Source organism: Sesamum indicum, linkage group LG6 (genome assembly GCF_026168435.1).
Source record: "Sesamum indicum cultivar Baizhima isolate 11 linkage group LG6, ASM2616843v1, whole genome shotgun sequence".
Classification (NCBI taxonomy): domain Eukaryota; kingdom Viridiplantae; phylum Streptophyta; class Magnoliopsida; order Lamiales; family Pedaliaceae; genus Sesamum; species Sesamum indicum.
Window position 1 is genome coordinate 18,972,664 of NC_142662.1, and position 18,967 is coordinate 18,991,630.

The 18,967-nt window shown below is 35.6% G+C and overlaps 1 protein-coding gene across 2 annotated transcripts; it reads right to left on the bottom strand.

Annotated features, from left to right (window-relative positions):
- Positions 1-1,830: 1,830 nt before the first annotated feature.
- Positions 1,831-18,941, bottom strand: LOC105164146 (transportin-1). 2 transcript variants are annotated; one of them, XM_020694654.2, is made up of 29 exons: positions 18,503-18,941; positions 17,365-17,652; positions 16,850-16,939; positions 16,654-16,731; positions 16,468-16,548; positions 15,314-15,364; positions 15,046-15,131; positions 13,935-14,001; positions 13,788-13,844; positions 13,669-13,698; positions 13,528-13,587; positions 13,234-13,347; positions 12,322-12,435; positions 11,494-11,592; positions 9,191-9,316; positions 9,018-9,101; positions 8,813-8,884; positions 8,540-8,650; positions 7,831-7,914; positions 7,272-7,379; positions 6,633-6,734; positions 6,357-6,419; positions 6,199-6,273; positions 4,922-4,993; positions 4,060-4,184; positions 3,637-3,688; positions 3,476-3,544; positions 3,332-3,391; positions 1,831-2,619 (listed from the first exon to the last, which is right to left on the bottom strand). In XM_020694654.2, exons 1-29 carry the CDS (start codon positions 18,698-18,700, stop codon positions 2,533-2,535), a joined length of 2,703 nt encoding a protein of 900 aa, XP_020550313.1. In that variant the 5' UTR covers positions 18,701-18,941; the 3' UTR covers positions 1,831-2,532. The 2 variants fall into 2 exon arrangements, with proteins under 2 accessions (XP_020550313.1, XP_011081033.1); XM_011082731.3 differs by having other exon boundaries at positions 9,018-9,092; positions 18,503-18,939.
- Positions 18,942-18,967: the final 26 nt, after the last annotated feature.

Consider the following 18,967-nt stretch of genomic DNA (forward strand, 5'->3'; position numbering starts at 1 on the left):
AAAAATTTTGCTTTTAAAAAAGTAATTTTTACATAAAAAATTAAAAGTTGTAACTGAATTAAAAGTGAATAGTATTTGTAAACGGCAGATAAAAAGCTAAAATGGATAGTGTTTGGATAAAAATCACTTCTAAATAAACTTAATTGATGAAAGATTGTTTTGTCTCTATGTGTAAAAGGATACTATTTTTTTATTTATTATTTTACTTGTTGTTTGTCACTAATAATTATCTTTTCATGAAAAGTCATAAATTTTACTTCGATTAGTATTTTATATTTATGTTTTTAAAATATTAAAAAATATATTTAATTTAATAATACTCCCACTAAATAATATGATTGTTGATCCATACACTAATTAAACTTGAATGATTGCGAATATATATATATATATATATATATATATATCACTAATTAGTTCCATTCCTCTTTGCTTTCAAAATATTATTTCGCTACCTTTCTTTCGCTCCTCTCCTTATATAATATGTGAAATAATATAATCAGATGATATAGCACATTAAATATAAAAAAATTAAAATATTAAATATGTAAAAGTGTAAATTTAATTATTATTAAAATTCAAATTATTTGAAAACTCCGATATTGACTTTGAATATACAATTTTAAAAATAAATTAAAAGTGGTAAAGGTGAATTAAGATTATTATAATAAATGTAAAGTAGTCAAAATAAAATTAAATTTATTTATAAAAAATCAAAGCAGTTAAAAATAACCCCAATATGCTTCTAGCTTTTGGCCTAAAAATACTTTTTTTTGTCATTTCAAAAGTAAAAACTGACGTTTCAAACACTTTAAATATGTCTTTTTAAAGCTAGAAGAAAAGCGCTTGCAAACACTCCCGTAATCATGAAATTATCACTTCTATGTAAAAAGAAAAAAAGAAAAACATGTTATAAACTTAGAGAATTCTAAGTTTATCGGTCTATCACTTCTAATAGAATATAATGAAAACAATATGTGTATTTTCCTCCAGATCACTTTCTTATTCTCTCACAAGCTTATTTACAAATGAAATACAGCTCTTGATATTTCTTTAAATACTCATTTTTTCTAATTTTAAATACTCATTTTTTCTTCTCTTTTTTTTTCTTTTTTTTTGAGTAAATTGGGTACCATTACATCACTATGACTTTCAAGGATCAACAGTTGATATATCAATTAATATTAAATATCAATAACTAATCGATACATGACAGTATTATTTGAAAGATGCTTCAATATTGTGGAATTAAATCGAGAAATAAACAAGATATCATGTGATATCACCCTCAGTGTTAAATTTATAGTCAAAGAAATATCATACTTTAAGCTTTTTATTACTTGTCTGAAAATTTCTTTTTTTCCCTAAAACTGAGGTTAATTCAATAAATATCATAGTCAAGTTGGACTCGGAAACATTTTTTCTCAAGAAATACTTACTAGGTGTGAGAAACTTTTACTACCTCAATTGAGTATTTAAACAAATTCAAATTCCACCAAGTATGTATTTATCTCACTTCTGTAAATTTAGTATGATTTTATTTTAATATTTTTAGTTATTTTGATGTATTGATCAAATAAATTGAGATAGTACTGTAACTTGTCAAAGAAATTAGATTCGGTCTTTACTATTCCGTATTCTTTTTTCTCAGTTCGATAAGGTAAATAAAGTTAGCACAATTCTTACATTCTTCCAAGTCATGCTGAATCAAGAAGCCTGATTTTTTTTCCAATAAACAGAAAACCACTATGAACCAATTATACCAAAAGAATATAAATTTAAACACCACTAATGTCAAAAAACAAAATGATACAGAAGGATAACAATAAGTTTATTGTCCAAGAAAATCATTGATATTATCAATTTATCACCAAAAAAAGAAAAAAAGGATCAAAAAATTGGTTAGTATCACAATCATACAATAATAAATCCTTATGCATACATTCTCACTTCCCTATTAAAAATCATCACACACTCTGAGGCTATATGGCAAATTTATTGTTCAAACTGTTAAAACCCCTATGGGCGACATCAACCCTCTCTGCCTTCAAATAAGACTACAAATTGGCCCTAACACAATATTGACACCTTTTCTAACAAAACTTTTGTGGAATTTGTAGACTGGCTTCTATCCACCATACGCTTCAACAATGCGCACCTGATGGTCCAGGAAGCCAAAATATGAACGTAAGCTTCAATTAGATGACTTCTATACTCTGCAGAAGGAAGGAATGAGCAAGAAAGTTCAACAAGCACAGTACAGCCCCGTACGCAATCCAAGCTCGCGGGCTGCAGCTTTTTGTTCCAAATAAAGTCCCATTTTGTGAAACCAGTCTTGGAAGCAGAGCAGTTATAAAACATCGAATGTGTTGGAAAACATGATCAAAATCTAGGCTGCAACATGGCTCCACATCCTATGAGAAACATGCCCAAAATGACAAACAATACAGATGCAGACTGAATATACACCTCCGGAGCAGCTAATCATGGAAGGTGATCGATAGGATTGAAGAAACATTCACTACCACAGAATTACTGCACTTGATACTTCAACAGCCTATCCTTAACAGGTGGCTCCAAGGCAGACATGCATTGTTCCCATGCTCCATTCTTTAGCATCTGTCCATGTTCAAGTTATTCAATAAATCATCACTACTTCATTATCCCCTCTGAGAAATCAAACGCTCAGTAGAAATCAATATTCAGATGCAAACAGCACATTTTGGGGCATCCAGGGGACCAATATGTAGTGTGACCATACAAAAAGGAGGGTGGAGCGGTACATTTCACCTTAAACATCTCTGTTCTTCATTGAACTTACAAAAGATGATAAGTTCCACCCTCGATATCTTATGTTCTGATGTGTACTTTCTTTAAATCAAATGGGAATGGGATACTATATTTTTGTTTGACCATTTTTTTGTCATATGGTTTAGAATATAACAGAATAGGTGGTCTTTGTTCCAAAACATTCTCTATTAAATATTTGACCAAGCAACAAGTATGGGTCCTCATCCATATGTCATGGATAATTATACCGCACTGTTGCTCATGGAAGTTCGGGTCATTATCTAACAATGAGGTAATGGTAATATTTTTGGATGACGTCATCAAAATATGTGACATCACTTTGGGATGCTTACAAAAGTCCATTGATGACCTTATCAAATTCTGTCAAGTTAACTACCCAAAAACGGGTAGCTGTTAGCTGGAGTAAATACAACATACGGTAATGTATTCTCCACAAGAGGGGAGGTTTATATAATTAGCCAAAGTAACAAGGGGGAGCGAAGCATAATTATCTCTAAAATATAAACACGCAGTGACTTACTTGCTTGTATCCGTGCAATATTTGGCAAACTTCATTGTGTAGGTCCTCACTCCTTATTTCCTATGAAGAGAGTACAAGATTAAAAAGAACCAAATTTTACTGTTGCATAAAGAATTAACCACCAATTGATAATACATCACTTACATGCCAACTTGCAATAGCCTTGCACATGAAAACAAGAGAATTTAAAGCCCCTGATGGGTTGGTTCTGACCTGCAAGCCATCAATAACAAAAAAATGAAATGATAGTGCAACCATAATGGTGGTTTGAACCTCAATGGAATATCAAAACAGTAAAATTTTACCATTGCACATAAACCTCTGAAAGCATCTTCTTTCTCTATATCATCACGTATCCTATCACAAGTAAACAGACAATGAGATGCATGGACAATTAAAGGTTTCATTTACAAAGAAAAGGTCAATCATTATCTTACGTTGTTTTGGTAGTGTGCCTAACAGTACAAGATATGGGCATGCTAAATTACAAGGACAACATGCATTATTGTCTGCTCAAAGAATACATCAAGCGAATGCACACAGGTTTTCATGTGTTCTTCACTGTCCGATTCAATCTTTTTTTGCCATACATCAGCTGACTTGCATGAGTTACAAAAGTGTAATTTTAGTCTTTTCTCTTCAAAAACCATATAATGGGTTAACAACCAGCATTTCTATATACAGAGAAAACACTATCCATCACAAGTATAGAGAAAGCGAAATCTTACATGGATAAAGCAATACACCATGGCTGCATGAAATGTTCCATATGTGGTGAGACAAGCTCTGGGCAAACCCAAGCAAGTCTTCCAAGTGTAATGGCACTATTTTCTATGAGTGATTTGTTCAGGCCCTTCACAAAGACAACCAACACCATAAGAAGACCAATCCAGACATGCTTTTCACCAATCTTTTCTATGAGATGAGTTTTATGGCATAGGAACTAAATGATGTTACTCTTGGGAGATTTGTAAGTGGTACATGCACGATCACCAATTAAACGTGATTCTACAACACAAATTAGATTTTGTCTCCTCTCCTATTGGTTGCAGTTAAGAGATGTACTTTCTAGAAAAGGTCCTATTTCACAGAGTCAACTTTATTAAAAAATTGAAAAGCATCCTAATACTAATTTTTGGTGAATTGATGAATATAAAAGCATGGGACATGCAGAAACTTAAATCTTTCTTAACCCAATGTCAGGATTCTAAAAAGTCACAAGAGAAGACCAAAGAGGTACTGGTGTCCAAAATCTTGTCCCCAGGCTTGTCGAACAAGGCAATAATCAAATTAGGAGGGAAGTTGGATTAAGTAGGGTGGCGGCAGCTGCATCCAGTGGGACCCAAAAACAGAAAGTCCCCAACCCCACCACAAAAAAGAAAAGGAACACAGCGGAAAAAAGATCAATATCTCTGGATCCATCACAGCAAAAATCCAGCAAAAGCCAAAAGAAAGAAACCCACATATTAGATTTTCCCAATTGAATCAGTTTCAGAAAAGAATGCAAGTCACCCAAATTTAGACTGCATACTGAGGCCACAAGCAAGAACATCACAAACAAGCAATCAAACACTAAGGACAGATTACCACCTCTGGACGTTGAAGTATTGGGACCAAGCATGAGACTACCATAAGAACTACTGGAGACATCTCCTTGTGAACCTGAAATATAAAATATCAAGCCTCGCCTCAGAAATGAAGTACAAATGGGAGGAAGTTTTTTCCACCACACAAAATGCAGACGATCACCATAAGGAAGCAACCACCTCAAATTTCTAAAGACACATAAATATCCCAATCACCAATAAGATAATTGAAGCGAAAAAGTTGATAATCAATGAACTGTATGATACGACACAAACTTTGCCAGGGGTACCACTGCAGAAAGAAACGTGAAAAATGGGAAAAGAAAAAGGGTTTTTAACACAAGAAGGATGGTATCATATGAAGAGTAAAGGATACCAACACATAAATAAACTAGACACATGTGTAAGTTATATCCATTAATTTGCACTCAGGCACTACTTCCTTGAATTGCCTTCAATGTACCTCCTTATCCATGTGTTGTAAGGTTAAATCACAAATCTATTATGCTAAAGTCAAAAGTTCTGGGAAAGTGATTTTGTGCAGTAAGATAACTGCAATAGATGTTAATTCCTCCTATATATTACCATTTTACAGCAACATCATCCCCGTCTTCTATATATAGGTACTTGGTGACACCAAGGATTTAAATTCATTGTGCATTTGTACAATCACTTTTGCCACTTGGAAAGTGATAGAGCTTCTTGGCAATTTGAATGGCTGAATAAACTAAAGAGAGCACTAAGACCACAAGCAATGTCTTCGTCGCAATTCCATGCTCAAATCCCATGAGAACCAACCTGGAGACATTTACAGCTCAGGAGGCTCAAAGCAACGAGAGAAGAGAAAATGGCAATAGAATCTAGGCTTTGTATGACAATAGAAATGACAGAGCCACCAGTTCTCATACTAGATAGTGATACAAGCATGGCTTTGTACTATTTCAAAGAAAGTATTCCTACACATTATTCAGCAAAATTGACAAAAAATTCATGCCAGACTGAATTATATAGATGCACACTCCACCATTATGGAGTTCATACAATCCAGCGCTGCAGATATAAAAGTTCAACAGTATCATTATCCTCAAAACCCAATTCTCAATTGGGTTTCCAGTTAAGGTAAAAAAAGCATGTAGGGAGGAGCCCAATTACCAAAAAGAATAAAACAAAACACATCAACAACTGAAGAAAGTACCAATTTGTAATGTGATCAATAATCATGCTCAATACTGTCATTGCCTTATTTCTGCCAACCTTGATGATGAGAATAAAGTGCAGTACCTTTATTGCGAGTTCTCCGATAGCCCAGCATGCATTATTGGCAACAGACACAGTGTCCTTCAGCTTTGCGGTGTTCTGATAAGAAACATAGCAATTAAATGATGGGGAATGGAGTTACACAACTAAAGCTATTTAATCAAGGGTGTTGATTTATTTACCAATTGCTTGGCAGCAACGTCCAGAAATTCAGGTAAACGGGAATGCAAATGCACTGGACAAACCTGATCAAATAATTAAAAGAACCCTGAATATCTCACTGCTGCAAGATATAATTTCTAGAGGTAGGGTAAGTTGAAATGGAAACAAGAAGCCTTTATGTTTCAAGTGTGCCAATGGGGAGCAAGAAGAGCTTTGAGAAAAGCATGACAGGTGATGGTATATGGGCCAAGCTTAATTGTGGGACACAAACTCAAACAAAGGAATTCTCAGCTTACTCTAGCAAGGTCCCCAAGCAGCGCAAAAGCACTTTGTCGGACGTCATATGCATCATCCATACAACATTGCAGCAGCAAATCTCTTAAACTACTTTGTGAAACCTACAAAACACAAATATAAGACAAACAATGTTATGGAACATTATTAAACTACAATACAATATACAAAAGGAAAAGGATATTACGAACTGAAGTATATGTTGTTCAAGGTATTAGTGTAAACTCTAAGGAAAGTCTGGTGATGTAGCATGTCAGAGAATATAGCATTATAAACACTGTTATCAAACTTCACCAAAGAACCGTGCAACAAGAACCACAACTCATATAGAAGATACAAAATGACGAAAAGTAAGAGAACAAGGGCCCCGAATATCATTGGCTTCACAGAGCACCTACACTACCCAATTATAATCTTCATCTATCTTCGTTTTTAGCATCTTCTGTTTCTCATAGAATGCTGTATAAAAGAACATCATATCTTAACATCACGTGTCCACCAGAGACATAAGTGGAAGGGGGTTGGTCGGTTGGTAACTGAGATCAGTCTTAAATAACTAACTAGTGAGAAGAGCAGTCCTACGCAATTATGCAGACTATGATGCTGTATTTTGGTGTAAGACATAAGGTAAGTGGAAATACCAAACTCTCTAATCCAGGGCCAAGACCCTCAGCAAGTCCAGAGAGAAGATCCAAGGAGCAAACAATGAACTCTTTATCATACTGCGCCCCAGCCGAAACAGGATCAACCTAAAACCAAAGATCCCACACTTAGCAAAGTTATTACAATAACAAATGAATCAAAATCTGGACAGTTGTGCGAATTGGGCAAGAGAACAAAATCGAAACCAAAACAAAAGTTAATTCAAAGATTACACCAGAGAGTATAGGACTTGATATATTAAAAAGAATTTAAGCATAGCAGGGCAGAGAAAAGAGCAGTTCAGTATTCACCACTGAATAGTGGGTCAATATGGCAATAAGGAGAAGTGCATCCAAATTAAGGTAATCTAAGGAAAGCATTAGCAAGTGTGTCAAATAGCAAGGTTCTATTGTGTGAGCATGTGTCTAGTGACAAACAAATACGGCACGAGGAAATAATGCTACTAGAAGACATGTCTACACGGGAGTAGTGAATGTCAATCAAGTGGCAAAACAAGGAAGCTAAATGACTCAGTGAACAGATCGCATCAATTAAAACCTTTGCCAACTGTTGAGTCTGGATGATGTTTATGCACCTCTGGAACACCGGCTGAGCAAACTGTGAAAATCCAGTACCCAGTGCCTGAAAAGAAACCACATTATTCACTTCCTGGTCTAGGCTTCACACAAATGTAAATGAAATAAAGTATTTATTCAAAAATCTAGAACATCAGAAGTGGTATCCAGTTACCAAACAGTAGAAAACATGCAGTGATGCTATACATGCATGACAAGTGTGTCCTCCATAAGACAAGATTATATTTGCAATGAGACCACTAGGTTCTACATTACAACACAAGAAATTAATAAATGTCATGTCTCTTCTGATGACCATCATTTACAAAATAAATGGAATAATCATTTGCATGCCTCCTAATTATTTGTGCTGAAGGGTTGTGCTTCCATTTTAACATCGGCTAAGAATGTCCAATATTGGAGATTTAGTGTGTAACACACATACAGAAATGATAAATCATTTAATGACTGGCACTAGCAGTATAAGAATGTGAAAGGGCTTTGCCAAGCACTCACGGTTAGAATATTATATGGACCATAAGCATCAAAATCCAACTTGGTACCAATTTAGGGCAGTGTTCAATCTAACCTTACCTCACAATATTATGAAGATTAGATAAGAGTAGTCTCTTGATGTGACTGAATAGTTGTCCCTTAAACATACAGAAATGCTCAAAGACAACTAGAAGTACCTGTGCTATTGATGTAAAACATTCCAAAAGCGGAAAAAGATCTTTGTCAGAGTTTGAAAGTTGCTGCCACTTCGCGATCAATGGGGGCATCAAGATTTCAAGATATTTTGGCTGGAATTACAAATGGAATTAGATCGGCAATATAATTTGGTAATATGATAATGAACGAGTGTGAAAGTAAAGCTTTTCCTCCAATAACTCATCACCGAAACGACGATCCAGATAAGAATAAACGGACACCTCAGCAGGCACAATAGCGCATATCAATGTTACCTGATTCAGTTCCCCTCCAACAGCATCTGCTAATGTTCCAATAGCATCATATACAATTCTAAGGTTCCGCCTCTGCAAAGAAAAATACTTTTATACTACGAGAAAAAAGGAACAGGAAACAGAACTCAGCTCTTATAATCTGTAACCAAGTTCATGCCTAGCCAGATAGCAAGGAGAACAGTGAAAAAAGGCATAGCGAAACAACCTGGTATTTCCCAAATGCACACATCAAATGTTGCAATATGATATCCAGTCGTGGTCCCAACTCTTCTGCAGCCTCCTGCATATACTAAAAAGTTCAGGGACCATCTTAATTTAAATTTCAGTCAAGTGGGATTAAAGAGAGAGAGTGAGAGAGAGGAGGGATCCAAAAAAGACCTCTTCAAGGGTAGCAAATGCTGAACAAGCAGCCTCTTGCACCCGCTTATTATCATCCAATATTCTTCGTAACAGCCCCATAAGAATTTTGTCAAATTGATCATGACCTTCTTTATGCGAAATACCCTAGCACACACAGATAAAGAGAGGTCAATTCCGAAATGTCCTAAATGCATCACAATGATGATGAATCTAGAAATCCTTAAAAGTAATGTCATTTTGGAAACTAAGCAAACAAAAACCAACAATGCAAAACCAAAAGTTATTGCTTTTATATGTTGGTTCCTGAACATTTAGATCCAGGTATCTCTAAGAAAAGTCTAACAGACCATGTTATCTGAAAAATGATCAGAAAAACCCAATAAAAATAAATAAAACAATGAGTGTCAAACAAAAACCTGGAAGTTATTTGAAGAATAAAACATCTGATGGAACTAAAAACAACACGAGAAAGCACTATTTCAGTTCTCATTATCACACTGTAGAGATCAGTTAGAAAAGCGTTCTAATATATTGATGATATGCAGAGCATTCCCTGTTAAGCACATATCACGTGCTGTTGGGCATCTAGCCACTTCACTCGTCAAGAAGGATAAAGGCTCATTTGCCATATATATTCCTCCGGGAATGAGGCAATGATGCTAGTGAAAGCACAAAATAATGCAGAATGAAGATGAAGATTTTGCCATGATTAACAGATCATCTCTACAAAGTAAGTGCTCCATTTAAGGATTGTTTGCAAATTTTTGTACCTTTTGGGAAGTGATAAATTATAGAGAAAACTAAAAGCAAAAATAAAGTGTGCAGAAAACAGAAAAGAGAAAAGGCGGGAATTTTTGGAAGAAAAGATGCTTCATGATCAACTTACTTATAGAAAGACCCATTTGCCTCTAACAAAATGTGGGATTATCAAATTATTGTTAAGGGCTAAATTCTGCAAAGCAACTTGGAGTTATTTACCAAAATAACAGAAGCATGTAGGAACAATTCCCCTACCTGCTTCCAGCTTTTGGCCTAAAAATGCTTTGCATCCAAAAGGTTCAGAAGCAGAAGAATGTCTTTTTTGCTGCACTTGTTTTTAAATTATTTTTTCAACAAAAAACTCAAAAGTGCTTTTTCGTAGAGAATGTAGGCACTCGCTTAAATCATGAGCTTTATTAAGTTATCGCTGCCAATCTAAATTTACACCACTGTAGCCTCTGAAAATTGCTGTAGCAAACACAATAAGCTTTATTAAAATTTATCAAAAAATATGTGGCAACTCAATGCTTCATGTTTGAGAGTCATCTCTTGATTAATTGATATCAATAGCAAACATCATCGCTACATTTGTAATGCATGCCTGTCTATGTGATGCTTAGGTGAATTTACTTGTATCAGTGCCAAAATATGTCCATAATTAAAACCACCAGTGACTGCTGATAAGAAAGTTGCAGAATAAGCAAGATATTGTGTCTTGCTGGTTGGTTGACTCAAAGAAAACAAGCAAAGGGAGGGTTACTTATCTAGTTTAACGAAAGAGATAACTCCATAATTTATGCAAGGATGCAGATTGAATTAGTACATGAATTACTTTCACATCTTTGGCTTTGCACTTTCTTTAAGCGGAATTTTGGCATTTAGCTCCTAATACTTTTCAGCCTTAAGTCAGTTAAACAAACGTTCAAATAACACAGACTAGGTTCCTTGGGTTGCTTTCTTAAGTGCCTACTATGCAATTTCGGAAAAAATATAATCTAAAAACTCATACTCAGGCCATAAGAAAATACATTTCAATTTTATAATCAGAACGGTGAGGATATGTACTCAAGTCTGCACATCTCAGATAAAACTGTTAATACCATTAATTATATGAACTAGGAACCAGGTGCTGCTGTAGTTTATGGATAAAATTAACCATGTTACATAAGAATAATTGCTTTCTCAGAACCAACTTTAACACAAACATTAAGAATCAAGAATGTGTAATTTATGACTTCCACTGATACTTAGAAATATGAAGTGGGACAAGGACAAAAGTTTCAAAATCAAAACACAAACAACTCTACCATAAATTTAAGAAATTACAGACATACGTTTCAATACTAAATAAAAACAATGGATTAGTTCGACCATAATTATCCTGACTTCAACTTCAGCCTAAACAGTAACTTCAAATGTAATGTTCACATCAAAAACACTTTCAAATATCAAGAAACAGGTAGCAAGCACTATAAAACATACTGCTGGGTTCTGCAACACTTTGAAAAAACTTGATTGCTCTCTATTTTCAAACGGAAAACAAGAAAGTTCTAATTTATTACCTGAACAATATATTTGCTGAAACGTGAAAGCGTCCAACAAGATATGCTTCTTATTAAAGGAAACTTGTCATCTAACAGTGGAATAAGAAATGCAACAATCTGCCACAAAAAAGACCAAGAAGAAGAATATAAGTGATCATCCAGATAATTCAGATTGGCGACAAGTGTAACACTATATTATCCATCAGAAGTTGGACTTCTGAATATTGTAAGTACCATAATGAACAAATAAATTTCCAACTAGGACAAAGTATTGATAAATTACGCACAACTACAATAATACACATCAAGAGCCATGAAGAAGGTCTCGACAAGAAAATTTATGTCCTCGAAGAAGGTGTAGAAGGCAAGTTTCTGTGTACGCATACTAGGGGCTAAACTTTGAACATGAGCAATCTCTGGTGCCAAATAAATTGCACAACAACAGAAAGTTACGAAAACCTACATGATGACAGAAGCATATAGCTCATATACAACCTTACTTAATTAGGCTGTGTCCAAGAGAGGAGATCCAGTAAAGTGAAACACAGCTAGAGAAGAAAAAGGATAAAATTAAAATATGGGTCACAAGGCAAGCAAGCAGGCTTTTCAGTGCAAAAAAGGGGTCAGTACACTACTGCACCCAGCCATTAAAGAGATAAGGAATAGAATGCCGAAAACTAAGTTCACAAGTGAAAGGAACCATCGAAAATGGAAGTAGAGAAGTTCTCTGGTATCAAATAATAAATATGCTTCCAGGTCTAAAATCATTTGCAACCTTTGATCCACAGCTAATCAGAATCCAGATATGGCATTACATTATCCTGACCAATCTTACTAATATCTCACCTCAGACAAATGAGGATAGAGGCCATTAATGCAACCCTCGCCTATGGCACCAAGTGCTAAAACTGCAGCTTCCCTGTCTTTCCAAGCTTCATCACCCGTAGATGATAACTTTGCCTGCGGAGTGGTGTAAACACAAAAGATCTGTAAGCTTGAGACCTTGGAAGAAAATAGCGACAGGATCGGGGAAATATCATGCAGAATACTACAAAGCCAAGTATGTGCCTTTCATGTTTATCATGGCACATTATGTTTATCAAACAGCTTCTGGTCAATAATTGCTAGAGAATAAGATCCATCTTTTATATTTGGTTAAGCATAAAATTAAAAACATTAAGGGGCATGATGCAACCTGAACTACTTAAGGCACATAGTCAGTCAACTACATCTACTGTTCAAAAACTACAGTAACTTGATTACTGCTTTTAGAATTTCATTACTCAAAGAAACTACAGCATTTTATATTCTTGAAGATATATACATTATATAAGAAAATAACTAAAAGCGCCACAGCTTTGTTTGCTGTGCATAAAACATTCCTAGAAAGAGTGAGTTTGGGTGCATCAAAGTTCAAACACATACACATCCCTACTTGATATGCTTTTAGTCGTCCTACCATGAATTAGTTAAAAAAAATTATGCCCACTGATTCGAGTAAATCATAGAAAAATACCATACATACGGTTCTTATAGAATCAAGTCAATGCAACAACACCCACAATATCCAATATATGTACAAAAATGCAGAGAATCTCCTTGAGTGAGCTCAAATCAGGATACAAACCAAAAAGCCAAATTTACCAACCACACATCAACCAACAGATTCCTATCAGGACGAAAGGAACATACAGTAGATAAGATAGAAAGGAAAAAGAAACTGCAGAAACTACACTACTTTAGATGCATCTTAACCACCTGGACAATAGGCATCAAGGTGGGCAAAATCTCATCCCCAAAAACATTTGAAAGAAAATCCAGAGCAGCTGCACTGCATTTACGTAAATTCCAAACATTCACAATGTCATCATCCTGCAATTACAAAATCCAAGCAGCCACATCAAGAATACTGTACTAACTACTTGAATCACTAAAGGATCCAAAGCAAGGCAAAAGGACTGAGCATCTAATTATGTTGCGCAACCAGTGTTGAGGTCACCCATTCCTCTCCAACCACACCCTAGAACAAATGGTGTAAACAAGTATACTTACATCATCTTCAACGTCCTCCGATCCATGAAACCGTGAAGAATGAAAACGAGGCTTCAGATCCTGCATGAAATAATTGCCATGAGCAATACACAGTATATCAGCATGGTATATCAAAAGCAACATCTAGAAATGCAACTGAACCTGATCTCGATCTGGAAGAGATCCATCCTCCTGCAGACATCGTGAATAAGAAAAACAGCATTAATTTTCAGAAAATGTATGGTATTAACATGACTTCAGAGAATGGAAGAGAAATAAACCTCAGCTTCTAGAAGAGATTCATCATCGTCAGCATACGCCATGTTTGATAGCAAAATCTACACAAATTGCATAAAATAATTAAAATACAGTAAACAATTGGCATACAATTAGAAAGAGCAAAACTCTCATTGGAGCATGAAGCATACTGGTATTAGACGCGGTAAAAATTCTCTCAAGTTTTCAGGTGGCAATTCAGCTTCGCAGTAAGCGGACCTGTTAAGAAATGTGAGCTACTTGAGTACAAGAGGGAAGTCATTACTCAAGGGTTGTCAAAACCAATAAAAACCATGTCAAAAAGGTGAATTTTGAACAAATAAATGCATAAGCAAACAACAGATGAACACAAGTCCTGTTTCAAAAGGCAATATAGCTAGTACCAGTAGACGACATGAGAGTGAATCATTCGAAGCAATAAGTTAGTCATATAGTTAAAATATAACTCAAACACTCTAAAAGAACTTCTAGCACATTTCATCCAAGTAATATCCACCAGTGCATAAAGTTAATAAATCTAGGCTCTCTAAACTCCACCCAAGAGCTTCGTAATCTCGTTCTTCCTCATTTCAGTAAAAGGGGGACAGACCTTCAAAATTCATGACCTTCCAAATTGTAGCTGAGCATCTACTGTACATACTGAAATATAAATTGGAGATGATCCTAGCATATGACAATCAGCTAATCGACATGTAAACCACTTCTTGAAGGTCATGGCATCATCTTCCAGTGAATGCTCCCCATTAATTGGAAAACTTTCGGGCGGTTCATTGTCATACTACGGACTAACAATCTAGAACTGTTACATGTGTGTGTTTACAAAAAGATCCCAATATCAATGCAACCCAATCTGATAATAATCAATCAAAGTATCTCTTCCTTACCCTGAAGGACTTAAGAGAAATCCCCTAGTTTCAAGACCACAAAATAAATTTTCATATAGCCAACTTGAAAAATTTCCAAACCAAAGTTCTTCTCTCAGCACAAAGACGGATCTGATCAAGGTATCCATAGTAGAAATAGATTAAAAAAACTAAACTTACAAAATCCCATACTACTTACCAGAACTCAAGAAATTTCAAATTTAAAAATACAGATATCCACCTTGAAAACCAATATCTACAAACTGAACCACAATTCACAAAACAGAAAGAATAACATAATGCACAAGAATTTCAAGTCATCCTCGGATACATAATCCCTTGATGGCTTGATGGATAGACTAAAACATACAGAAATGTAGTCTAAAGACCAACAAGTTACCAGAATTCACAGGCTTCGAGAGCCACTTCCTCGTCAGTATCCTTGTTGACTAGCAACATATATTCGATTACATTCCTTAGATGTGGCTGCAGTTTATATTAAAATGGTATTACGAACAATAGCAGAGATACATCCTAAGTATTACAAATCAGGAGCTAATACACCAAATCAGTCATGCAAAAAGTATCAAAAAAGATGTGAAGTGTGGTAACTTTTACAAGTATACACAGCATTTGAAAAAGTGAGGTTGCCAAGAAGAAATCACCACCTCCAAGACAGCAGAACGCACTTCAATTAGTTGAACAAATGCAGCACATACCTGTTCAGAAGAAGGGCAAAAGCTAAGTGGTAGTCCTAATAATCAGTTCAATTGAGTGGGATAAAAATTGGAAAATCCTTGAAAAGTTACAGGATAAACTATAAGTAAGAAAAGATGTGATTCATGTTGAAAGACATCAAGGAACAACCAGAAAAAGAAAGGGATTACTACATAAGTAGCATCGTATCTACTGACATAACAAGCTTTACTCTCTAAATGTGAACCAGGACATAAGCTGATCTAGATTTGCAAACAATCAATAATGGAACATAGTATATCAAGAGAAAAGTCAATCAAATTTCCAGACAAATACAAAACAAAGAAATAAGAGATACCGGTAATCACAAAAAGTGGTCAATATGCCTATTGCCAGCAAAGGTGCAGAAATCCACAAGTTGTACGGAGCAACCTCAGAAAACAAATATTGGACATTCAAACATCCAAGAACAGGACAAGTACATACACAGCAAATCAGAACCCATGTGCAACAAAGTCCAGCTCACAAGCAGTTTGTTCAGAATCATAACTGGCTCAAAAGCAACCTGGCCATGCACATGGCACTGTGAAGAAGTTTTTGGAAAGAAAACTCTTAAGAACACATGATTCAGCTTTTAGAAACTTGAAAATAAAAAATGTGAACCCAAAACCCTGTTATTCAAACTCCAGAGCCAGGCTCCACCAGACCAAAGGCTACACGTCTCACTTTACTAAGTAAATAGAAGTTATATGGCCAATATCTTTAACATATGCCGGTGAACAATTCTCAATTCTCCAGGAAACAACTAGCTAAGTTAAGCACAAAATCCTTCAGAAAAGTATACACAATGGTGTATCTAGTTCAATTCCACAACTATGTTTATAAGCATAATTATCAAAAAGTAAAAACAACACAAAGATTAAGGAAAGCCAACATAAGGCTAATACCTCAATTCAGCTTAAACAATGTGATGTATGAGTAACAAAGTGTTTTAGGAGAAACAAGAGCAAGGTCTGTTATATTGGCGAATTATATCAAATAATGCTGATACATTTTTCAATAGAGATACAATGGCACATATTTACAATATTTACCAATTCAAAACACCAACTGAAAGAATCCTTACCAACTTCCGAACCTCTGGAGAAGGATCATTGGCAAGAACAAACAATCCTTGCAAGTATTTATCCATAGACAAATATAGAACCTGCAAATTTGTCCAAATTATCAAAACAAATTTGTCATTTTTGGAAAACCAGCACAATTAGAAGATTGGAATGTAATGATTTTAAGCCTAATAGAGCTTACTCACAGTAGGCATTAGCATAATATACTGATTCACCGAACCCAATGAAAGCTTTCTTAGTGTAGTATGCGGAGACTGGAAGAGCTGTTTGCATAGGAAGGAAAAGAAAATAGTAAGATATTATGAGGTCTTGGATGAAAGATTTTTCCGTCTTCTTTTCTGGTGAAATTGGGTGGATGCGAAAAGAAGAAATCATTAGAACCTGTAGGAATCTTGGAAGAAACGCATTAATAGGTCGTTCAGATAACCCAGGAATATCAGAATCAAGAACTTGGGGTGCATCTTCACAAATCTACATACAGATACATCAACAGAGAATTAGATTTTGCACTTTCACAGATTCTGTTTTCAATTTCACCTTCTAAGAACTACATATTAAACTGAACCTTTTCTTTTTCTTAATCAGCTTAATCTCCGTAGAAAGGAACAAGCCCTCCCAAATGAAACTCAGTTATGTAGCTTTAAGTTTAGAGGACTATATTTGCCATCACCATTAACATTCGATTACATAACCAGCTAGACAACTGCCTTTCTAAGTTCTTGCATCAATCACATTGCATTTTTTGAGGCTGTAAAAGAACTTAATAGTAGCTTCTAAAACACTTTTTTCAGATAATCCAAAATAGCACATAGTCAATGAGACAACTCACTTTGAAACAAAAACAAAATTGCTTGCATAGCCTTCATATGTAACCCAGATGCAAAAGAAATGTATACCTTCGACAATGCATCCATAGCACCTTCCATGTGACTGACATCATTACTATCCAAGCACTTCACAAGTGCATGTAGTAATTCAGGCCATCCCCCAACTCCTCCAATCTGAACAAAAGTACTAATGATGGTCCCAGCTGTAGATCTAATTTGCCTATCTGCCGCTCCCATACAAGGTAACAATTCCGATTTTATGTATTGTTGGTTTGATGGTGGCATGGTTTTCAATGCAGTTCTAAGGTTGTTTTTCAAAAGCAACCCTGCTGCTTGTCTTACCTCCACTGATTTTCCCTGTTACATGACATTCACCCAAATTTCATTACTAAAATAACAGAAATTCCACTCTTAATGGCTAGTTAACATCAGATATGTAAGTTTCGTTGTTGCTCACAAGATCTTATCAACCACACATCAATAAACCAGGTAATATCATGGTTTCGAATAGTTGCAGAATGTCAATCAATTTAAACTATACCTCTCAGTCTCCTACTACTGTAACAAAATCTATACCTTATTAACCCACTACGCCAGTTAAATTTGATAGAGCTCACAAGCCAACTATTTTCTGTTACTTTTACGCCCAGTTAAATTTGATAGAGCTCACAAGCTAACTATTTTCTGTTACTTTTTCATATAATTCGCTATCAATCCTTACTCTTTCCATATCAAGGTAAATAAAAGGTTTATAATCTCATACTATTTCCAATTATCCTTATTGACAGTTCCAATTCCAGCATATCTCGTCAAGTGTAATGGTACAATTTGAGGGATACAGAGGATAACCAATTCTAAAACCAACTAGAAGTTATTATACTCAATTTTAATTCACATTCATGCAAATTACAAAGCACCCGTATTCTGCTGGTGTTCGATATAATTCTCCAATAGAATAGTTGATAACGGCAGTCCAACTTAAGCAGCATTGTCCAGAAACGAAAGAATCCTCTTAAACCCTAACAGGCCTAGCCTTCCACATTCAAACTTTCCTCCACGTGTTAGAATAAAAGACGCTAAGTTCGCAACATCATACATCATAAAGCATTTATCACCCAATTCAACTAACCATACGCAAAATTATGCTCTAATGACCTCTAAATTCCAAAACAAGCTAACATCAATGGTTCAGAAAGCAAAAGAAAACCTCAGCCCGCGCTAAAATGAAGGCTAGGTAGTTATTGAAATCGGGGAACTGAGAGTAGTGTTGCAGCCTCTGCCAAATCATCGACTTGTCATCGGAGGTGGGAGCCATCTGCTGCTCCAGAAGCCCACAGATCTCCCTCAGACCATCCTCCTGCGGCTGCCACGTCGACGCTTCGCCACCGCCAGCACCCGACGCCATTCCTCTCTTTCTCAAACACTAACTACTCCGATTCTCCAAACCTTTCGGTTAAAAACAAATAATTGATCGGAGGAAGTAAACCCCACGCAATATTCCGACAACAACTCAGAGAGAGAAGAGCAGAAGCAGAGCCGATGACGAGATTGAAGGCTCTGTACCGAGGAGACGGAGAAGAGAGACCGAAAACTGTATAGACAGAGATTTGTGGGTTTTTCGCTTCCAAGAGTTGGGATCGTGTGCGGGAAGGTGTAGGGAAAAGTTGCGGAA